This window comes from Borostomias antarcticus (assembly GCF_949987555.1).
Source record: "Borostomias antarcticus genome assembly, chromosome: 10".
NCBI classification, from domain to species: domain Eukaryota; kingdom Metazoa; phylum Chordata; class Actinopteri; order Stomiiformes; family Stomiidae; genus Borostomias; species Borostomias antarcticus.
This window is the reverse complement of record NC_140243.1, coordinates 11632112-11656715: the sequence shown is the minus strand read 5'-3', so window position 1 is coordinate 11656715 and position 24604 is coordinate 11632112. Positions and strand designations below refer to the sequence as shown.

Here is a 24604-nt window from a genome sequence, read left to right as displayed (position 1 = left end):
AGCTCGTGCACTCTTGACCATATCTGAAGCAAGATAGTTAGGTCAGCTAGCACTGACGTTATTTATTCAAGAAAAATCGTTTCACAGTGTCCGGTTACAGGATTTCCTTCATATGCTTCGATTTCAGAAAACGGAATGCTCCTACGTTTCATTTTTTATCGGAATCTGCTAATGACTGTTAGCTACCTCGTCCACACAACAAGGTCACAAGTTAGACCACCCAGCACGCGTGATTTCTGGACTGTTTGTTTCAAATGATACTGTTGGCGTAGTTACTCCTCTTTACAAAATGGCTGGACTAATTAACTTTGAGGACGAAACAGAGGTGAAGCAATTTTTGGATAATTTAGGCGTGGAATACAGCTACCAGTGTTACCGAGAAAAGGATCCTGAAGGTACAGAAATGCGCTGTTCCTAGCACGGAGGTGCTGAAACGGATTGGGAGTTTGTGTAGGCGCATGTGTTGACAATTTATGTGTTTATAATACCTCCATGATTTAAACCCAAATGTTATTCTAATCATGAAACAATTGTAATAATTGTGTCTCACCCATATTCTAAATGCAAGGATGCCAAAGGCTTGCTGACTATTTGGAAGGTGTGAAGAAGAATTACGAATCAACTGCACAGGTTCTCAAACACAACTGTGAGATCCACGGGCATGGAGAAAGCTGCTACAAACTGGGGGCCTACCACGTCACTGGCAAAGGTACATTGAGATATGTAAAATTTAAAACACTGCCATTGTGTCTTTGCAGTTTAAAGTCGCACTGAAATGAAAAAAGCATTCTGTCCCATTTTGGTTCACATAATTGGTCACAGTGTTCACCTATTCAACGATGTATGCCAAAAAAAATAAAAAATTCTACTTTTGTTGTAATCTTGTATCAAAGTATATCATTTCTTACTTCCTGGAAAACGGTAGGTCACGTGCAATGACGACAACAGGTACCTTAGATTTTAGGCCAATAATCTCACAACATCCACCCAACCTTCTATCGAATCTGTCTAAAGTTCTTAAAACCTGTCAACTTGTCAATTATCCAATCAAATTCCTCTAAACATTTGTCCCACCCTCATAGCTTGTTTGCGTCGGAAATACGTCAAACTACGGAAGTTAGATGATCTCAAACGTCAGTTTCAGTGCGACTTTAAAAGAAATGTTAACTTATAGATCCGTTTTGGCTTGATTACACTTCCCTGTCTCCTAAATCTCTACATTAGGTGGTATGACGCAGTGTCTCAAAACAGCCTATTCCTGCTTCATTCGTTCCTGCAATGCTGGCGGGAAGAAGTCTATTGATGCGTGCCATAATGTCGGTCTCCTAGCTCACGATGGGAGAGCCATGGAGGCAGGACCTGATGCGACAGCAGCCCGTCAGTACTATGAGAAAGCCTGCGGTGGCGGCTTTGCTCCTTCTTGCTTCAACCTCAGTGCACTGTTCATCCAGGGCAATCCCTCTGGGGCGAACAAGAACATGGGCCTGGCCCTGAAGTACGCCATGAGGGCCTGTGAGCTGGGGCATGTGTGGGGCTGCGCCAATGCCAGCCGCATGTACAAACTCGGGGACGGGGCTGAGAGGGACGACGGCAAAGCGGAAGAGTTGAAGAACAGAGCGAAACAGCTGCACGGAGAAGAGAGGGAGAGGCAGCTCAAATTTGGAGAGTGATCGAGAAGTTGTTGAATATGTTTCATTGTGCGCAGACATCGTTCAACCGGTTCTGTGTTGAGCAGTGGAGGGGTTTATACAAATGTTGTTTTTTGTATTAAGAAGATATGTGGTTAATACGTGGTCCATGTGCTACAGCCTACAGGCTCAGTTTGTACGGTCATTCATACACACTCACTTCAGGCCCCTTCCTTCCAGTCTCTGAAACTGTCTGTATGGCAGACCTTCGATAAAACATCTATCTGAATAAAGAGATGTGAACAGACCGGGTTCATTGTGTCATTAGTGATAAGTTAGAAAACGATGAATATGAGAAATCATATCACAGCTTCTTCCCCACAGCCACCTGCCTCATCAACAAGGCTCGTGTCCCCCTCTGACTCCCCCCAACCACCCCCGACTCAGTCACTGCTGAAATACCTTCACTAGACCGACGAATGTACTGTACATACATAGGACACACTGCACTCACATACAGTATCACGTCACACACACTGTATATACACACAAATTACACTGTGTACACTCACTGTATATACCTGTACACTGACTGCATTTAATTTTTTAATCTTATTTTGTATTCATATTTTTTACTGCCCTTGCACTGTCCTGTCTCGTCCCTGCACCCTGTCTAATGTTTTCTCCATGTTCTGCACCATTGACTTAAGCAAATTCTAGCATGTAAAAAAACCTAATTAAACGAATTCTGCAATAAACGAATTCTGATTAACCAAAACTCCAAATGTATTATGTTGTATAATGTCATTTTGGTAAGTTCTTAAAATGTACCACAAGGGGGACCTAATGTCAAAGAAAAAGACTAGCTAGAGTAGCAGTGTACTTTAGTTCAAGTCTCAGTTGTTGGGGAACGCAAGAAGTGACTGCTGGAAATATTTTTCTCTCTACTAACATGCACGTCTGTCCCAAACTATTCCAAAGTTGGATGTTTATACGTATGTTTAGTAGACTGTCATCAGACCCACATACGTTCATGTCAATACAACAAGGTTGGTTGTGTAAAAAACAACAAAAACACCGTTTTGAGTGAACTCCAATGTCTGCATTATCGATTTCAAGGTGCTTTGTAAAAAGAAAAGGTGCAACAATCAGTCCATAAGAGCTCTGTACCACGCTGTAGCTCCACCCTTCGCCCGTGTCTGTTCAGCCCTCATTCAGAACAGATACAGCTGTTGCAAAGCACACCGAGGCAGCGAGCGTTCTGCAGCACTCGAGAAGAGAACGACTCTTTGGGCTGAAAGAGGAAATTGGCAACCATCGTTGAGGGGTATAGTTTACATCTTTGTTTTCAATAGAGCTTATTGCTCGCTTCAGGTATTTAGCTAAGAGTGCATGTCTTGAAGTGCCAGTTTAGTATGCAGATATGCAGAAGATTAGCATCCAGACCAGCTAGCTAATGTTAGTCCGCCTATTCACATAGTACCACACATACTAACTAGGGCATAGCTACCTAGCGTGTTAGCATGCTAGCTAGCTAGCTCTGACTGTGGAGGATGAAGAATGATGGCGTTTTGAACCAAATGTATCATGTTGACCTGGGCTAGCTAGCTAGTAGCTTCAGTGTTTTGTATTCACAAGAAGCTAGCTAGATATATGCTTAATATTCATGTCAGGTTGTTTTTTTTGCAACAGAGGGTACTTGTTAACTAGCTAACGTCGCTTAGCAACTGTCTTGTACTAGTTGTTGTTGGGCTAGCTAGGGAGGCTAGTCAACGTACTTTGCGCGCTCTGCTTGTGTGTTTGTGTGTGTGGGGGGAACGTTACCTCCCTATCTAGTTGTTCACAAAGCCAGGAGGATAAACGGCCTCGCCTCGGGGCTTGGCTCGGAGCTTCTGGCTGAGAGAACCCTCTTCTGTCCCGCCCAGATCCGGGGAGTGTCTCGGGTGGGGTGCGGGGGGTGCATCGATAACGCACAAAGAGTGAGACATATGTAAACATTCAGCATTATTATACACTTTTGTTTGTTGCTAGTGTTAGCTAGAGTTGTTAGCTGGCTGACTAGTTCTAACGGTCGGTAAGACGATGCACGGATCAACACATGTGACACGGTCGTGTGCGGGCAGGAGAGGAGGCTCCAGCTCTGTCTCCGTCTCCACCCGACACATTGGAAGCTAGCTAGCTTGCTCTTGTGATGTTCAAAAGTAGGCTACATCCGCGGGTCGACTCAGTTCAGTAACATAGCTACGCTAGATCTATTAATGAAGCTCTTGTCTGCGGTAGCACTGTCAATCGTGTCTGTTTCGGGTCATTATAGCCAGACACTTCCACGCCCTTCGCTGCCACCTTTATGATCTTCTGTTAATGTGCCTTTGGACATTGCTTCCACGCGATAGTGTAGATATCCTCTCAGAGCTAGTGTTAATGTATTACAGCAGTAGGATATCATAGGCGACAATCAAAGAGAATATTAGTTAGTTAACATTGTATCTGTTTGTACGTTAGTAACACCAGTAAGGTGGTGTTTGTTAATAAGTGATGTAGCTTTCAAATGGTTACAACTAGGTAACTGAGTTACTTTCATGAAATTACACAAAGGGATTGCAGTTTCCCCATCCCATTCCTACTCAGTGTGGCCTGGCTTACCTCAGGGTATTGGGCCATAGAGTCCAGATGTCCAATATCCCAGTAATAGTTGTCCAACAGTGTTAAATTATGGCTAACTTGCTCTTGTTTTCTTAACAAAGCCTGCCTACACAAAACCTTTTCTCAGGTGCATTCTTGTGTGGGCAGTACCATGATGTTGGCACTGTTTTCCCATTTGACCTAGTATTATGTGGAATGTTCAGTATCAGTATTAGGGCAGTGGTATGTAGCTGCTGTTTTCAACACTTCAGAGGTCATGGGTTCAAAGCCGTAACTGGAATACCTTGAGGTCTCTTGGCATTGCTGTGGTTTCTCCCTCATTGTGAATTTCAAGGTGGGAGTTTGTGTTTGTAAAGACAAGGCTGCAGTTGTGAATTAGTTTGAAGAGAAGAATACTATCACTTTCTACATGTTACACTAGCTAGGTCTACTTCAGGGCTCAATGCTAAGGTTTTGAAATCTACTGGCCCAAAGTCATTTTTTACTGGCCCGAATACAAATTGTTTTATTAAAGCTGGTATCAATTAAAAACAGACTATAGTACATTTTTATGTCATTTATTATAAATATTGAATTCATATATTAAGCAAATTAAACATGTAAATTTCAGGAAGTGCAGGATATCAGAACCACATATGGCCACAAAAGATGGGAACAACACCAAGGCTTCTCTTTTCAACATTACATAGGCCAGCTGAAAAATACAACCACCTCCAAAGATACCCATTACCCTCCTTCCACGCCTTTTTAAATGCTCTTTTGCGCTTCAACTCATATTTCTCATTCTCCTCCATGTTGGCATGTTGTCTGACTCTGTGAGAGACTGTCACCACTACACGTCACATACTCTAGGCGCTACTCAATCTTGATTAGCGGAATGGCACATTCAAATCAAATCAGGCAAAAAACCTTTTTATGTTCAAAGTAAACTACGCTGTGCACGCGTCTTTTTTTTGTCTTTTCTTTTTAAACACACTGACCATTGAAAAAATGCCACTGGCCTAATCGGGCCAGTGAGTTATATTTTTACATGCCCAACATAGCTGGGCTACGTTACCTTACTGGCCCCCGTTATTGTTGAGCCCTGTACTTGTAAAAATATCACACAAATGTTCTTTTTCATCCAGTGAAGATTCAACATTATACCCAAGTTGGATTGGCTTTGGTGTATAAATGTAACTTTTGACTCAACAGTTGGCTTGATGATGATCATTGGAATAGGGTGAGGCTTCTTGGGTTCATTGACATTGAAGTAATGATGAGATGGCTACTTTAGTATCCAATTTGGGGAACTGTTTTCATCATTTTGGTTTCATCTAAACTCATGCCTAATGCCACCGTCTGATGTCAGTGAGCATCTGGCAGATTGTTCTAATCCATAATTACTCTGCTGTTAGGGGGATTTCTGTTGCCAGCTGCAGTGCAATTTTGTATCTGTAATTATTGCCGTTTTTTGTTCCACTCAGGATTAGGACATGAAAAAGCATTGTCTCGCTGCTCCGCTGCTGCCCAGCTCCTGTCCAACTCCCTAACAGTGGGCTGTAGCAAAGTCACTTTTTACAATGGAGAATGATGGTTTGCATGGCCTGAATGAGGGTGTTAAATTAGGATTGGTGTTTAGGAATGTAATTTATCTGCATATAACTTTGGTCACCCTTTTTCTGCTTCCTTCTATCACTGGAATTTGTGTTGATCACAGTCCGGCACTGTTGTCTCATCTGTTTGTCTGCGTTCTTCCCACCTACCTACCCACATCAACACCGCCATGCATGCAGGCCAACCTCAGAGCTGCTGTATACCGTGTGCGAGTCAGGACCACAGGCCCATCTGGGCTGCTCTGTGCTGTCGATGTCCTGAGGCCTTTAAGCGTGATTAGTGAGAGCAGAAAATACACCTGTGTGTGAAACAAGACTCCCATAGAATGTTTGTGGTTAGGGTAGTGTGTGCCATTGGTCTGTGTGTCAGCCATCAATGCCATTGTGCAACAGGTTATGGTATATGAATAGAATAATCTGATGTTAAACAAGGACTGGGCCTTGTCAAGACCGAGTCCAGATTCCATGTTCTGTTCTGACGACACCTTTTTGCTCTGTCTGTCTGGCTCGCAAGACAGCGCGCAATCGTTGCTCCAGCACGCTCTGCGCATGCGTGCTGGAGCAAGTGAGGAAGCTATTTCGTGTCTAAAGATGTTTCGAAAGATCATATTACAGAGGCATGTGAAAAACCACAACAGGCCTACCCTCTATGTAAGCACAACTAGCGATTCATAAAGACAGATTGATGAAAACAACCGTTTCGCAGCAGAAAATAGATTTTTAGAAACTGCATTCCCGGTGCCCCGACCATCGCCATTACATGGATATACTGGCTCGCGCTGGATTTTAAATTTCTTCTACATGCCTCCGAACTACATCAAAGTGATCTCGGTGAGTCAAACGTCTTATAATATGTCGTAAATAAGGTCCAGGTTGTCAAAAACGAGCATTGTCCTTTAAGCAATAACTCACGAGAGGCTGTGGGTTACAGTGATTTAGAACAGCTAGGGGGCGCTGTTAGGCACGCTACTAAACACGGCTACTAAAATGGTAAGATTTCACAAAATAAATGCACAGCAACATGAAGTGTGATTTATTGAAAACAAAACACAATTCTTCCGCCAAGTAATAAAGTTCCTCAAGCTGCAATTGGTTGCCAAACAACACAGGCAAGAATACAAGCTAATCAGCTACAACCAAAGAATACCAGACTAGACATTGATAGCAGCCAGCTAGCTAGCTAGCCATAACTGATTTCTGCTTGTTTGCTGTGCAAAATGGAATGCCAACAAACCTTATACTAGTGTTTCCAAATAAATGTTAAACTTTTTTGATAGCACGATGAACGTGAACGAACAAATTAGTTTTGTGAACATGTTCTTTTCACCAACAACAAAACAATGTAAGCTAGTTGCTTCATGTGGCTAGCTAGAGATATGCCCCCTAAATCAATTCAGACAGAGCCACCAACAAGCGCAGCTCCAGGGTGCATTCGGTGCGATGTTCAGAAAGTGTTGTTCATTGTAGAAAGAGGCATCCTAAAATGCCAACACAAAACATTTACAATGTAGCACTATCAGATGAGTTTGTGGGGCTGCTGCTCCTCTCTAGATGCTAATAATGCTGCCACATTAGCTACACAAGGATGGAAAGCTAGGTAATAGTAATGCTTTGGATCGAATGTTCCGATGTTTTGAAACGTTAACAGGATTGGCGGCACAAAAACATGTTATGCGGTCACAGGTGTGTGGTTATAGAGTATTTTACAATGGGTGTGAGGTTATAGAGCATTTTACAATGGCTTCCAGCCAATCAGAATCAAGGACCGGAACTACCCGTTGTATAAAATACAGTTTATAACAGAACCCTCTGAAAAAAGGTTCTCTATCAGCTCCTAAAAGGGTGAACAAGGTTCTGTACGTAACCTTTGTTTCTTCTGTTGATAAAGCTCCATGTAGCACCCTTTTTAGAGTTGTAGAGAGTCCATTATGTCTAGGCTATGTGCTATTATATTGTGCTAAGTATTCCCTTAATGGTCTTGGCTCTGCACTCCATGTGTTCTTTTATGTTTGACAATCAGTGTGTGTGTGTGTGTGTGAGGTGTTTCTGATTCTGTTGGCAGCTTGTTGAAGTGGGTGTTTCTGCAGCTACCAGAGCACCCGACTGTGTGTGTGTGTGCGTGTGTGTGCCATCGACTTTAACATCTGAAAACTTGAGACCGAGACAATGTCATTGAGCAATACAGCAGGGGCTGTTTGTCTTTCTTTAGTCACAGACTCAAGAAAAACTCGCCTGGTTTTGAGGAAGTAGCCTAAGTTCTCAACTTGACACGCTGACTGAAACACAGCTCACACATCGCTCAGAAGGAGACGTTTCGAAATTGCAATAGTCAGGACGACCCTGTAAAATACTTTGTTAGGGCTGTAACAATTACACATTTTGCTAGCCGATTAATTTTCTCCGAAATAATAGCGATTAATAACATAATTGTCAAAAAAAGAAGATTTTTTTCTTTGTACGTTGAGTAGAGGACCTAATAATGCACCTGCTTGACTTTTAGTGTTTTTTTTGTGTTTTTTTAGTGGGGTGTGCTTGCAAAGCATGCCCTGGTGGGAGGTTTCTAGGTACCAGAAGGGTTCTTGAGCAATGGCGTTTTATATGTTAAAAACATACAGTGAAACTATTCTTGCTACTGATGTGTTTTTTAACACTTCAACAAAGGCCAATCATTTCAGTGAGTGAGGACTGTGAGAGAGAGAGAGAGTGAATGAGTGAGTGAGCGAGTGAGTGAGTGAGTGAGCTATAACCTGAGCAGAGAGGAGGGTTGAGTCCCAGCTCCCAGACCAAAGCCTCTGGTTTGATTTAGCTACTTGCTAGCTTCGTTAACTATCTTGCTTCTATCTTGCTTCTAGAACCATCATACACAACAGCCACTGTCTGGAAGTGCAACCGTTATGAAATTGTACACTGTGGCGGGAAAAAAGAAAGCATAATCACGGTTCAAAAAAATAATTGTGATTATGTCACAAAATTGCGGTTAGGCGATTATGTAATAATTGTCTACTTTACGTAAATCTTTCCTTTGGATGGTAGTAAAGCTGAAGAACAGTTGGGAGCACAGGCTGTGGCTGATGGCCGAGACTGTCCGCCTCCTCCCCTATCACCACAACAAGTAGGCCTCCTCCCCTCCTCCCCTATCACCACAACAAGTAGGCCTCTTCCCCTCCTCCCCTATCACCACAACAAGTAGGCCTCCTGGTTCCTACTCCCTGTCTCAGCCTGTACTTAAGACTGGGAGTGGCTCAAACTACAAGGGATTCTCTCTCTCTCTCTCTCTCTCTCTGTCTCTCTGTCTCTCTGTGTCTCTCTGTCTCTCTGTCTCTCTCTCTCTCTCTTTCTCTCTCTCAGGTTTACTTATTCTGTCTTTCTGTCTCTTTGTGGATTTTCCCCAAGCTCTGTTCTTTTCCCCTCCCGCCGTCTTGTGTAAACGGTTCACGGCTGTTTGGAGCGCTGTTGAGCAGTAGCGGTCATGCTGAGATGAAGAGGCCGATTCCACAGGCCTTATCAGCCTCAATCACAGAGAACTCCATCCACTCTCCCCTCTCTCTCCCTCACACACACAAACTAACAAATCAGTGCCTGAGTTTGTCTTTGTATGTTGTGTATGAGTCACCATTAATGTCTTGTTGTTGGACAGGCATTAAAAGATATGGCTTTGTGGAATATTGTATTTTTACAGCTACTTGGCCAGTGCCAGTGGTTGTTTGAAGAACGTGTGTGTGTGTGTGTGTGTGTGTGTGTGTGTGTGTGTGTGTTGGAGGAGAGGTCATGCAGCTGCACTTCCTCAAGTTCTCCTGTGTCTACTAGGTCAAGCCTATAGATGTAACTGAGATTAGATAGATCTAGATGAATGGATAGATATCAATTTATATGAATTCACTGTGAAATTCCTCAGATCCTGGTGTGTACGTGCTTACCGAAATTAAGCACTTGCTTAGAGTTAAGCACAACGCAACAGCTCTGCCGTGAGAGATACATGTTCTTAATTGTTTTCTTGCCTAATTTGTTGTATCCTGCTACTTGGTCTGTTTAGATTGTAGGCTCCTTCCTTGGTGTCTTTTTGAGTGACAGGACCATCTGAGATTACAGTAGAGTGGAGAGGTGAGAAAGGGGCTGAGATGGGGGTCATTGTGGCCAGGGGTCAAAAGAGGGGTGTGTGTGCGGGGGGGGGTCGGGGGGGTCGATCCTGGCCTTTGAGGAATGTAGAATGTCCGCTATGTGGGACTTGATGACACTGAGGTTATTAAGCCCAGCTATCTGTAGGACGTTGGAGTCATAAGGGTTTCAGTATTAAAGTCGCACTGAAACGGACGTTTGAGATCATCTAACTTCCGTAGTTTGACGTATTTCCGACGCAAACAAGCTATGAGGGTGGGACAAATGGAATTTGATTGGAACATTGACAAGTGGACAGGTTTTAAGAACTTTAGACAGATTCGATAGAAGGATAGCGTTGATTGACGGGTGGATGTCGTGAGATTATTGGCCTAAAATCTAAGGTACCTGTTGTCGTCATTGCACGTGACCTACCGTTTTCCAGGAAGTAAGAAATTATATACTTTGATATAAGATTAAAAAAAATGTTGGGGCATACATCGTTGAATAGGTGAACACTATGACCAATTATGTGAACCAAAATGGGACAGAATGCTTTTTTCATTTCAGTGCGACTTTAAAAGTGGATCGTCCAATTATGTTTGGCTACTGAGCTCACCCTTTCTGGCTTCTGTAGATTCCCTTAGGGCTTTCGTGTGTGTGGGTGTGGGAATGTAACTCTGCAGAGACATCCACCGCACTATACTACACCCCTCCGCCTCCTCCTCACTATGCTACACCCCTCATCCTCCTCCTCACTATACTACACCCCTCCTCCTCCTCACCCGTCTCTCCCCCATCACTCCCCTCTCCGTGTCCCTCTCCTGACTGTGAGTGGGGCTTCATGTCAGGACTGGTGTGTTCTCATGGGGGGGGAGGGGGCGGCGGAGAACAGAGAACAAACGTTCCCACCAAACTTCCAGTCCTACTTATACACCTACTTAAGGAACCATTTATAACCCTCCATTCCGGCACCATGTATTAATCCCCTTCTTCCTGTTACATGCACACGCGCACAAACGTACCAACCGGTTGCGAAAAGATGAGATAAAACATATGTTTGCTGTATCTCCGGCCCCACCTGTCCTGTATCTCTGGCCCCACCTGTCCTGTATCTCCGGCCCCACCTGTCCTGTATCTCCGGCCCCACCTGTCCGGGCTTTGACGTGTAGGAGCAGGGGTCTGTAGGTTGGTTAGCCCTGCCTAGGTGAGCTCCAGCCCGGATCCTGCGCTGGTTAGCCCTGCCTAGGTGAGCTCCAGCCCCGGATCCTGCACTGGTTAACCCTGCCTAGGTGAGCTCCAGCCCCGGTTGTGTCATGGAAAGCGGGCGAACTTGGCTCTGAGCCCTTGATAGAGATAGTGGATCAGATAAGAGCACGGCTCATGCCGCCCATAAATAGACAAATGGGCTCCCTTCCCTCCCTCTGAAGGGTAGGGGCGTGGCTCGGTGTTGGGCTTGGTAATAACTCTTCCACTCGCCAGTCTGAAAGGAAGGATCTGGATGTTTCTGGGTGTTTCTGAAGTCTCCTTTGTGTAAAAGTGAGGGAGGACAGTCCAGGAAACAATGTCTTGCCTATTTTTAGTCAATAGAACTGAATGTTTCGAAGCCCATGCATCCTGCCTGTGCATGTCTGAGGAGGAAAGAGATTCCCGCTGTGTGTGTCTGTGTGTGTCTGTGTGTGTGTGTGTGCATTGCATAGCCCAGCCCAGCCCCCTGGCCATTTTGTGGCGTGGGCCAGGGGGGGGGATCAGAGGGGTGTGAGGGGCTCATTCAGGCAGAAGGGGCGCGGGGGAGGTGGGAGGTGTGGTGTGTGGGCGGTCGAAGAGATACAGCTGTTTGTTCAGGCCTCAGCTGTTGCTCCTCTCCCATTCACTGGCTCTGTTACACACGCACGCGCGCGCACACGCCCCGGCTCACAATGCAACCTTGTTCCCGTCCTGTGTGGGAAAGAACAATCGGCCGTCGTGTTTGTTTTCAGATGGGGAAATACAACTACCTCGGCATATGTTATTCCTACGAAGGGGGCAAACAGTTCACTCTTCTCTTTCCTCATCTTCTCCTCGTGCCATCTCTAATTTCACCGTGCGCCCGCCCGTGGGGATTTCGCAAAAAAAAATCCTCTCCCTCTCTCCTCAGTCCTTCCTTCTGGCGTCTCGGGCCGTGTTCAGTCTGCGTGTCGGGTTCTGCACTCTGACCCAGTGAACTGGAGAACGAACAGCGGTGGGAGTCTGTGTGTGCGTGCGTTCCTCTCTGCTGACCAGCATTATGAAAGACGGGCTGAACCATGTGGGCGCCGATGGGGGGGTGAGACTGGGGCCTGCCAAGAGTCCAGCGCTCTTTCATCCCCTGCCTCCTTCGTCTCCCTTCCCTCCTTTCCTCGCCCCCGCCTCACTCCCCGCTGTGTTGAAGCTGTAATGGCGTGTTTTATCAGCCCCTGGGGACAAGGCAGTGCCGTGTTAAGTCAGCCGTGTAGCAGTTGTGTGTGTGTGTGTGAGAGAGGTGAGAGGGGCTCTACTAAAGGCCTGTTATCTCTGCCTTGCTCAGTTAAGCAAGTTCAAAGGACCTGCAGCGGGTTTGCTTTGAGTTTCTGTTCAGCGAGTGGTCCTGTCGCACATTTGAACTTCTCATCATGTAATGTTTCAGCGCCACTGAATTAGCATGCGTGTCCAACGTGTCGTTCACACAGCGCCGCTCTCACGTGTCGGGTCGGAAGCAGGCGAATGCTCCGTCCAGTCTGAGGCGTTCCTGTCTGATCTCTCAGGCCTAGATGACGCGAGCGCGGATGTCCATGGCTACGTTTTCGTTCGGGAAAATTGCACATCAAGATCTGATCAAATCTCTTACCACACTAACACGCCAGAAAACGCATATCACACCACCATTTAAGGAGAATTCCACCCTAGAACAACATTAGCCTCAACAACTAGACACCCACAAAATAATAAAGAAAAATGTGGTTATAGTTGCTCCATGTAAACAAAGCATGTTCATAAAGTCTGCACTTCTGGGGATTTGTCGCGTCGAAACACGTCTACAAATCCCCGGAAGCAAAATAACAGCTTGGTCCTGGAGCGCAGCGTTCTATAGGCCTGCCGTTCTCTGTTCACCACGGATCTTCCTAAAGTTCCTCTTTTCATTTTTTCCAGTAATGCAAACTCCATATCCAATTCCTATTTTGATTTTTGATCATGCACACACGAACAAACAAATTCCTTGTTCAATGATCACAGATCTGATTTCAGACTATTATTCCCGATTAAACTGATGACAGCCTATTTGAGGGTCTGTTTTGCAAAAACAGACATCTTTGTTTGTAGCAGCATTTCCGTTATATTCCGTAATATTGGTGCGGGTCCATGTGTCCGGGACAAACGAGAGGAATTCTGGTCATGATATAATTTCAGCCTGTTGGCCTTCTTCAGAATCTATCAGGCCAACAGGCCGAAACGTCAACATAAAATAACTGCATATGGAGTCAGTGTGCAACACTTTTTCTTTTTTATGACCAGTTCTTCCAGTGATCGGCACCTCATAGGGATGTAACGGTATTAAAATGTCAAACCACGATTATAGTGACCAAAATGACCGTGGTTATCGGTATTATCACAGTATTTAAAAAAAGGATATGTTGAAAATGTTCAATAAGTACTGATAGACAGTCTGGAATCATTTCAACAACTTTTATAAAAAAAACAAAAAACACAACATGGGGAAAGCATGTCCTCTCAACGGTTGAAAGGGCATCATGTCCTTTGCTATGTAATATGGAAGGGCTGCAGTGAGGTATTTGGCATTTTTGGATGTGGGTGCGTAAGCGTATCATTTCCTCTTAAGTCGAAACTGGGAATGACGTCGGACCGTTCTGTATGTCTATGGTAGCCGATTTACCGTTGTTATTCAAAGCACGGTAATCAAACATGGTTTTAATGATAATTTATTTTGAAACGGTAATACTAATCGTCGGAAATTTTTACCGTGAAACCGGTAACCGTTTCATCCCTAGCGCCTCACGAGCACCTTTTGTATGCGATACCTTTTTGTTATCTTTGTATGCTTAGGCTTTCATGAATCACATTCCCTATAGATGTCCGGGACTGCACAAGCGCCACTGAGCAGCCTTTCACTTTATTTTGTCACCTTTGCTACTTTGAATTATGGCTGCAGGCTACTTTAAGATGTTTATGGCATGAATTGGATTTGAGGATGTAATTGGTCATTTTAAATAGGCCTACTTTATCTTTTGATGCCTATTTGAACGGACATCAATGCAATGACTCCACATTACGCAAGTCTGTTTGTTTGGGACTAATGACAGTAATGTTAGTTTTCTATGTTCTCTTTCCCTGTTTTACGGTTTTACCCTTTTCATCAATAAAACAATTTTTATAACCTTGTCTCATTGATTGGGAAGGCATTTAGAGCTACCGGTCAAATCATAGCCTACTTTTTCGGACTCAGAGGATGAGGAGGACATAACTGTTAATTGAGAAACAATTGACATGCAGGCTGGGCTATATAAAGAAATGCCACAATGCATGTAGTCTATATTTATAACATTATGTTTAGGCTATACACTATATGGTAGACTGCCCTCTCGCTCGCTATAGGCAGGCTACATTGCGGCTGTTTTGTTCATCGCAGAGGCCTATAGCCTACACAACAATAAAATAAAAAAAATCATTTTTTTTTATTTATATAGAAGGAATCAGAATATGTGGAAAATTAATTTTTGCCCATTTTAATACAATTCAAATTGTGCTTTGAGGGAATTATTTACACCGGGCATTATGACCGGGGAGATTTAAATGTCGGACAGATTTTCCCAGACAAAACCCGGTAATTGCCAGTTAATGGAAACCCTGGTTTGTAGATAAGATGGGCTATCCTTAATCAAGTTTGCCCATATCTGCTGTGAGGTTTAAAATAGTAGGCATCGTCTCTTGATACAGAATGACATGTGGGACATGAACAGACAGTTAGCGTATTCGTAAAAACATTCACACACCCTAATATTTCTTCACAAGCATCAACTTCTGCATCAGGATTAAACCCTTTCAGTAAGTCTGGTCATATTCAAGTCTGGTCATAATATGGGAGCTATAACGTGAGGGAATGGATGAAGGACTTAAAATGAACTGATTATGAGGACTAGGGCTGCACAATTAATCGTGAATTAATTGAAATCGTGATTATGACCTCCGTAATTAACTAATCGCAAAAGGCCGCAATTAATGTGATTTAATAATTTTGCTTTGAATTGAGTATGCTAGGACACGGACGAATCACAGGCGCTTATGCTGTCTGACCAATCACATGCGTTCCCGCTGAGTGCGCTGTGCGCAGCAATTTCACTGAGAAGACAGATAGCAGTAGGTCAAGACCAGTGTCACGAGTACCCGCAGCCATGAGTAGTGACAAAATGAGCGAAAACGAGGTCAGTGAGTTAGTAGCAAGAAAGGGATCAACATCCGTGATTTGGGAGCATTTTGGTTATTATATATTAATATTATATATTAATCTCAATTACCATTTTGAAGCAAATAATCGCAATTATTATCTTTTGTCATAATCGTGCAGCCCTAATGAGGACTATACTGTATATTGGATTTTGGATGGAATTGAATAGAGAATATTATTCAAAAAGAAAAGGGCAGAAGAGCTTGGAAGTTCAGAGCGGAGCTATTTGGTCAGGAACACAAAGTGGGCTGGGGAGTCTCGTATAGCGCCATATGTCAATAAAGGCTTTTTAACTTTTTGTTTTCTTTGAACAGGAGATTATTTGAAGTGTCTACTCTTGTTTGGGTTATGATTTGAAGTGTCTACTTTTTTGGAACTTGTAAACATTGAATACAGCTTAAGTTCATCCTACGTTTATGGCGTTATTCTCATTTCCAAATTGATATTAACTATAGTATCCAATAAGATACTATATAGCTCAAACTCGTAAATCACCTGTTTGATTTTCATAACGTGAAATGAACATGGCATTAGAGTGCCTATTTCTGTAGCCTAGTTTTTTGGGGGGGATCTGCCTATTACACTAGAACTACTGTTCTATTCCACTAGAACTACTGTTCTATTACACTAGAGCTACTGTTCTATTACACTAGAGCTACTGTTCTATTAAACTAGAACGCAGCTCCAGATTTCGAGCGCCAAAGCGTAGCTCCGGCAGTATTGATCCTTTTTTGGGGAAAACGCAGAAAAACGCAGTAGTGTAATCCAGGCCTTAGCTGGAGCCGTCTCTCTTTCTGATCTCTCTCATACCCATAATGCCTCTTGTAGTTAAATAACCACTGAGTTAACTCCCCCCCGTCCCCTTCATCCGGATGACAGCAGCCAGTCCACCTCCCTCTCTCCAGGGCTGCTGAAGGACCATAGCTTCAGATATGTGAGCACGGGCAGTGCTTGGCTATATCAGTTTCTTCATCGCGGTGTGATTAGAGAAAGGCTTGCTTTGGTTGGGGCCCAGCCTGAGCTGAAAATTAACACCTGCCACCGGCCAAATGCAGGTAAAATTTCCAATTGACGACTAGATTTCGGAAGGCTATCTGAAAAAAATATATACTTGGCCGGTAGATTTTTTAAATCTACAGTCTCCTTGGCAGGTTGATCACCGTGAGCCAAAAAGTTAATTTTCACCCCTGGGCCCAGGTTTAGGCTATATCTTGTGTTGTAGCCAGCGTACATGACCTGCTGTGCGTGGATGTAGGTGAGGCCCCAGAACTCAGCTGTCAGTGGAGCCTCTGACCGGGAGGAAACGTTACAGCTTTACAGAGCCCATCGCCGTTAACGGCCATGTCGCCAAGGCATTGTTCTCTCCCCTGGCCGTCAGCCGCGCGTGCCCTCGCCTGTTCCTGTGTCTGCGCTTTGTCAGGTTTCAGCATGCTGCTTCTCTGGAGGTCTGTGTTCGTCCCAAACGCCCCGAGGGCCAACCGACACCTTCCCCTGGGAAAATGCCTGTGTGGGTGTTTGTATACCGCAGCCTATAATGCTATGAAAGTGAAAGAAGACATGGAAGACAGACAGTGAAAGAGACATTTGAGTATGGAAAAAATGCTTTTGTTCTATTAGGGCCCCATTTCTTTTTTTTATATAGAACAGCCTGAGGCCCTGGTGACTGACTCTGTCTGTCTGTCTGTCTGTCTGTCTGTTGGGAGGTGTGTCTCTGACTCAACCCTGATATAGAGTACAACGCTCTCTCTGTTTTCTTGTTTAGAGTTAATGAAGTTAAGACACACAGAAGCTCCCAGTACAGCAGGTTCACGGAACCATGGTCACTCCGCAGTGACTAAGAGTGAGCAGTGACTAAGAGTGAGCTATAGTGATCAGTGACTAAGAGTGAGCTATAGTGATCAGTGACTAAGAGTGAGCTATAGTGATCAGTGACTAAGAGTGAGCTATAGTGATCAGTGACTAAGAGTGAGCTAGAGTGATCAGTGACTAAGAGTGAGCTAGAGTGATCAGTGACTAAGAGTGAGCTAGAGTGATCAGTGACTAAGAGTGAGCTAGAGTGATGCTGTGCTGTGACCCTCATGGGCCTATTCAGATGGTCCTTTCAGGTCCTTTCCTTGAGAAAAATCGAATCAGCGCTGGAGAGAACCCCCACCGATTGGCCCCCAGGGGTCAAGACATCATCCTTCTACTCTTACCACAGGGTGAACATTGACCTCATAGTGACTTGGGTCCTGACCTGTAGAACTCCCACTTGTGACAGAGCTTGTTTTGTCTACAAGTATCACAACACAGACCACAGAGTCCAGTCCAATCACACAGTGTTGACAGTGACCGAGGTGGAAAACACTCCTCCACTGATGAATGACACAGCAGCTTAGGCAGTTGATGTGATGGAATGTACTGTGATTGAAATAACAGTGGCGGGGACATTGTGGTCGGCCATCCACTGCAGCCCAGCAGATGTGGCTGCTAGCAGCCGCACAATGAAGGATCAATACAGTAATGAGACCACATACACACACACACTCAACCTTTGTGCGTGTGTATCACCTCTGCCCCCATGAGTCCCCACTGGCCTACATGGGTTGAAATCACAGATTCCAGTGTCTGTCTGAGCCCCTGCTTACGTCGTCATGGCTACTGTCCCGTGATATTTCCCGGCAGAGTTCCTCATTATTTGTGTCGGTCGGGTCAGTTTTACGACTGTAATTCGCCTCCTTCAACCCCCGGGGCTCATAGAGGAAGAGATAGAGATCAGGACAACATCCTATGAGCGCAGGCGCTGACGTCGGCCATTGTCAGCCCGGCGTTTCCTCTGCGTAAAGAGGCCACAGGCATCATTAGTCTCCCCACTCCTCCCTCCCCTCTCATCTGTCACCGGGCTCCGAACCCCCCCCCAGTCCTCCAGCAGGAGTTCTGGGTGCCGGCCAGGCCGTGTACGCTACTCTCCCCCCCCCCCCCCCCCCCCCCGAGGGCCACAAATCAGGCCAGGCACGCGCAGGCTAACGAGCGCGCGAGTCGGCCCACGCGCCGTGGCCCGCCGCCCTGGGACTTTGCCACACGCTGCCACTCAGCAGCTTGGCACCGCCTTCCGCTCCACGTGGCTGCAGGCCCACATCCACCCCCTTCTCCTCGTTTCTCTGTCCAACGTTCCACTTCATCGTTCTGCGTACATCCGTCCTGCTTCCAGGGGCCGTATGAAGACGGGCGTGTCCGTGCGTGGATTCAGGGCAGCAGTGTGTGAGACTGGGGACCTGCCAGACTAGGGGAGGAAGAGGAAGAGGACTGAACAGTGTGTGAGACTGGGGAGGAAGAGGACTGAACAGTGTGTGAGACTGGGGAGGAAGAGGACTGAACAGTGTGTGAGACTGGGGATGTGCTAGGCTAGGGGAGGAAGAGGAAGAGGACTGAACAGTGTGTGAGACTGGGGATGTGCTAGACTAGGGGAGGAAGAGGAAGAGGACTGAACAGTGTGAGAGACTGGGGACCTGCCAGACTAGGGGAGGAAGAGGAAGAGGACTGAACAGTGTGTGAGACTGGGGACCTGCCAGACTAGGGGAGGAAGAGGAAGAGGACTGAACAGTGTGTGAGACTGGGGACCTGCCAGACTAGGGGAGGAAGAGGAAGAGGACTGAACAGTGTGTGAGACTGGGGACCTGCCAGACAAGGGGAGGAAGAGGAAGAGGACTGAACAGTGTGAGAGACTGGGGACCTGCCAGACTAGGGGAGGAAGAGGAAGAGGACTGAACAGTGTTAGAGACTGGGGACCTGCCAGACAAGGGGAGGAAGAGGAAGAGGACTGAACAGACTGCACGCACAGCCTGAGCTCCAATTATCAACCAGAGAGAGAGGGACATGGAGGTGGGGTGAGAGAGAGGGTGTGTGTGTGCGTGTGTCTAAAAAGCTAAATCACACTCCCCAAGGTCAGCGCTGCTGCCAAGACTCTGATTAGGACCAACGGAATTTTACCGACAGGCTGGAGCTCTGCAAAACCATAAGTGTGGCGCTTCGGCGCGCCTGTCGTTCCTGGAAGCGCCACGCAGCAGCGCGTGCGGCTGGTTTTGGGTGTCCTTGTTTCTCAGGCTGTGTGTTTCTGTGACTGCGTGGCACCTGAGCACAATGACAGTCGGTATTGGTTTGGCTGAGCTGCTCCTTTCTTATTACATGAGCTAATTCTGAACCTGGAATATACAGCCAGTGGGAGACTTGAGTGAATCATCGGCTACATTTCTCATACTTCGTACTGTGCGAGTTGCAGGCCGTCTCAAGGGATCATGTCTATTTCTTGCAGTGGACACACAGTTGTTCAGGCTGTAGTCTAATACTTGCAGCACGCAGCGTTTGAGACAGAAGCTCCTGAGAACAGGCCAGTAGACGACGTTAATCTATAAATCTGCATCTGGGCAGATTATACAGGTCCATTCTGGCCTTTGGTGTGCTGTTCACCGATGGGGCCCTGTAGACCGTCAATCACCGCTGATGATGGGTATTCCGAGGGCGCCGATAGGTCCACTGTTACGTGCGCGGTCGAGGTGGCCTCTCTCGTAATTTCCCAGCGTCCTCTGCGTGTTTTTGTCTGAGGAGCCGAGCCGACCGTCTGCGTTCTGCGACGGAAAGGGCTCTGGTCGCTAGGCAACGCGGACATAGGCGTGCGCCGCGAGCGGCCCGGGCAAACCTATTGCCGCTTGCACGTATGTCGTTACGACGCACTCGAGTGCGCGTATAAGGCGGCGCCCTAGTCCAGATAACCACACAACCCCCGTTTCCAGTCTGCTATCCTGTCCGCCGACTCCCTGAAACAGCGGCGCCCGTTTGTCCTTCTGCTAATGTGGGCGACTGGCGCTTTGCTACTAGAAAGAGCCTGGCGAGGAAGGGCGTCGCCCCCCATCCCTCCGCCCCCTCCCTCCTCGACCCTCACGCGGTCCCTGGCGACCTCCGCGCGTGGCTGAAGAGCAGCGGCATCGCTGGCATGTTGGGGGAAGGTGTGAAGAGGGTCTAACTGTGTGTGAGCTTGGACACCTTCCCTCTCTACAGACAAACACACACACACATACACCTCGCTCATGTGCCTAGCCATGCTGCGTGACAGCGTGTAGGTATCGACCTGCTTGCAGCAAACGCCTCAGTCATGCTGTTTGTGTGTCGATCATTAGAGCGTGCGCGTGATCTGCCCGGTTCCTCTTAGATCCTGACCAATGTTTTGCCCGCAGAGAGACGGACTCTGACTGAGTGAACACTGGGCACACCAACCACCACCACACTGGCATCTCTCAGTCTAGACTGTGGACAGGACCACAAAGCCAGCTGGACCCTGCGGTGTCCTCCTCCTGTCCAGCTCCACGGGTCACTGTTAGGGGGGGACATGCCGGTACAGGAGGCCGGGGTACGAGGGCATGCTTGGGTCCTAACCTCCGTTGTTCCGTGAGGGGCTTAAAGCACGGCCTGCGTTTACAAGGTCCTCTTAGATGGTGACTTGGACCCGACTGCGGCTTCAAGGACCTACACAACCTCTTTCTGAGGTTTTGAAGACGTGTGGTTTTTTTAGGATGTGATCGCAGAGGCTTCCGTGCTAGCTAGAGTGTGTGTGTGTGTGGTGTGGTGTGTGTGTGTGTGTGTGTGTGTGTGTGTGTGTAATTAGGCCGCGTCTTCGCTCCTCTGTCCCTGTGAAAGAGAACATTTCCTGTGCACAGCTGAATGGGTGTCACGTCCCCTACTGCTCAGCACACTGACCCACTTTGGGTCTCAGTTGAGCATCTGCAGCGTTTACAAAATGCATGAGACATTAAGCACAGGCATATATATAGGCTGACAGAACAATACAAGATCCGCACACTGTAGCTCCTTTCTCATAAATGTATTCTGGTGACGTTTGGAGCCATATCCTACTTGTCTTTTGGATCCAGCACCTGCCTGAAAAGCTTTTGAGTTGATGTGCGTGCCTAACTTTTTCTCATACTGTAGGCTGACACACAAACACGTGTGTACAGAATCAGAATCAGAATTATTTTATTGCCATGGTACTTACACACACAGGATTTTTTTCCGACCCGTGGCGCTTACAGCAATACAACAATGGACAATTGCAAGGACAGGACAGGGGCTGAGTTTCCCAGAGGCATCGTAGCACTACGATGAACACCGTAGCTTACGATGAACATAGCGCTACGATGCCTCTGGGAAACTCAGCCCTGGACAGTGCATGACATGCAGTCACGCAAACTAAGCCAGAGCTTTGAATTAGCGCTTTAGCTAAACAGCTAGCCGGAGCGTTGAATTCTAGGGTTTGTGCGCGTCTGTCTGGGTGGTGTTTGAGTGTGAGGGAGAGAAGGGAGGGTGTTGCCGTCGCATGCTGTGGGACTGGAGTGAGAGAAGCGACACGTTGGCTGAGGGGTGTCAGAGACACGCCGGCACGGCTCACGCCTGAACTCGCCTTCTCCAACTGTGACCTTATACCAATCTCACCTGCCTGTAGCCCCAATCCAATGGCTTTGGTCCTCGCTTGATCACACACACACACACACACACACACTTACTTGCATAGACTGCACACACACATACACACACAAACGTACATTACTCACACCAGCGCAGCTTGGCTAACAAACGAGTACAAACACACACACGCCCTTGAGGTCCAGCCCCAACACATGAATCAGGAGTGTAAGGGGCTGATGCTTCCCTGGGCTAGAGGCTGGGCCATGAATAAAGATGTGTTCATGAACCCATGAGTGCTGCGTCATCAGGGTCAAGTGGTTATGCTCTCATTGCCCTAAGTAAAGCTTATTTTTAGGTTAAAACAAGATTAGAGTCATGTACGAATGTGATTAGTTGGGTTTGCTGTGTGTGCGTGCGTGCGTACGTGTGTGCGTGTTTGTGTAAGTTTTCATGTGTAAGGTTTAATGGACATATGGCCCACAAAATGTGATTTTATTGTTGTACAGTTGGTGAGTATTGAGAACATCATGGCATTAAAGGCTGTGGGGTTTTCAAGACATGCCACTGTGAATCACAGGCCTGGAATATGAGAACAAGTGTGTCTTTGCGCGCACACACACACACACACACACAAGATATGCAACAAGTACTGTATGTCTGTGTACGTGCACATGACACAGTCACTCACACACACTCACGCGCACACACACGAGATATGGAAACAAGTGTGTCTGTGTGCACGCACACACAACACAGTCACACTTACACACACACACACACACAACTTGAAAATGATAGCATGTTATTCCGTTACACCTGCTGTCTGCTGCTGAGTGGTAGGCTGGTGTGTGTGTAGAACAGGACGGACTCCCAGCGGCAGAGAGAGTGGGAGAGACACAGAGAGAGACTAGAGGGTGGCTGCCTCACAGCAGAGAGAGAGTGAGAGAGAGAAAGAGTGAGACACACACGAGATGCAAACAATTAATAGAAAATCCATTCATTGATTGATAAGGAATCTGTCTGAGCACGTGAAATGTACTCAGTCTTCTATCAAACAGCGTGGTAGCGAAGCAGCCATCAGAAGCAGCCATCTCAGAAGCAGCCATCTCAGAAGCAGCCATCTCAGAAGAAATGCAGAGAAATCAACAGCAGCATTTTTTTGAAAAATGAAGCGGGCCAAGCAAAGCATTGTGAGACCACTTCCAAAAGAAAGGACAAGAAGCCACTTGCAAATATTGTGATGCCGTGTACAACACGATGACAACAGCCATGTTCTATCGCTTGAAGAATGTTCACTCTGATAAGTTGTCTCGCCTACAGCAAACCCACCATCGGCTCAGTGTTAGCGAGGAAGAGCTGTGACACACAGCAGGCCCAAAAAAATAACCCAGTGCATCCGTAATAAAGCGTTGATTAAGGGAAAAAAACGCTTTTGGTATTGTTTGGAAATGTTGATATTTTAATTATAACTAGAAAGGGTGCTCAGAGAGCACAGGGCTCCACCCATTAACGCATTTTGTTGGTGTAATTGAGTTGAAATGGTTAAACTCACTTCTCAGTATAAATATAGCACACTTGCACCATTGAAGAGTAAGCCTTTTGGTGATGTAACTGATAATGGTTTATTTGAGGTGGTCATACTGTATATGAACACAACTGAACATACTTGTGTAATTTTTTCAATCAGCCATTACAGACAATAACAGAAGACATAAGTTATATACAAAACTATATACAGAAATTAAGTCCAGTGTTTCCTCTGGGGGGTAAAAAGGACGGGCACTAGTCCAGTGTCCATGCCTCTGGGAGGGGTAGAAGGGCACTAGTCCAGTGTCCATGTCTCTGGGAGAGGTAGAAGGGCACTAGCCCAGTGTCCATGCCTCTGGGAGGGGTAGAAGGGCACTAGCCCAGTGCCCATGCCTCTGGGAGGGGTAGAAGGGCACTAGCCCAGTGTCCATGTCTCTGGGAGAGGTAGAAGGGCACTAGCCCAGTGTCCATGCCTCTGGGAGGGGTAGAAGGGCACCAGCCCAGTGTCCATGCCTCTGGGAGGGGTAGAAGGGCACTAGCCCAGTGTCCATGCCTCTGGGAGGGGTAGAAGGGCACTAGTCCTGTGCCCATGTCTCTGGGAGGGGTAGAAGTGCACTAGCCCAGTGTCCATGCCTCTGGGAGGGCAATGTGACGGATAATACTGGTTTTTTTCGTTTGCTTCAACACTTAAATTACTAAATTTAATTACTAATTATTAAAGAACACACAGTTAATGAAACCTGACACTCAAGGAGCAAAACCTCAGCCCAGATGTGCAGGTAGCTTATGATTTATATGTAGGCTAATACCACAGGATCCAGGCTAAGAAAATGTAACTTTTCCTAATATTGGGCGTAAACAGCACCAAAAAAAAGTTCCATCAAAAGCCGAACCCAGGAACCGCATTGCTAGACTGATTCATTACCGCTCGGCCTCAGGTGGTGTAGTAAACCCGGCAGGAGAAGTAGACATAAAGGGAAGGAAGATGGTAAATGGGTAAATGTTGTTTTCTTTTAATTTGTGTATCCGCCCAGTGATTCTCATCCGCACCAAAATGTAATGTGTTCTAACTTGGCCCATGCTACACCCCTCCACCCAGTTTCATGAAAATCCCTCTGGTAGTTTTTGTACGATCCTGCTATGTGACGAACGAACTAACGAACAAACGAACGAAATAACACACATGACTGGAAATATACCCACCGCCAGCGGACGCTGGGCGG

The 24604-nt window shown here is 46.4% G+C and overlaps 2 protein-coding genes across 2 annotated transcripts in view; both read left to right on the top strand.

Annotated features, from left to right (window-relative positions):
• Nucleotides 1–13: 13 nt before the first annotated feature.
• On the top strand, nucleotides 14–1926 carry coa7 (cytochrome c oxidase assembly factor 7). Its single transcript, XM_084444292.1, has 3 exons — nucleotides 14–395; nucleotides 569–709; nucleotides 1225–1926. The coding sequence occupies exons 1-3, from the start codon at nucleotides 290–292 to the stop codon at nucleotides 1668–1670; spliced, it is 693 nt and encodes a 230-aa protein (XP_084300418.1). The 5' UTR covers nucleotides 14–289; the 3' UTR covers nucleotides 1671–1926.
• A 953-nt stretch (nucleotides 1927–2879) lies between these two features.
• ralgps2 (Ral GEF with PH domain and SH3 binding motif 2) overlaps nucleotides 2880–24604 on the top strand; it is an 80559-nt gene continuing 58834 nt past the window's right edge. Inside the window, exon 1 of the mRNA XM_084444287.1 lies at nucleotides 2880–2955. The gene's annotated coding sequence lies outside the window, so the exon portion shown is untranslated. The remainder of the gene's footprint in view (nucleotides 2956–24604) is intronic.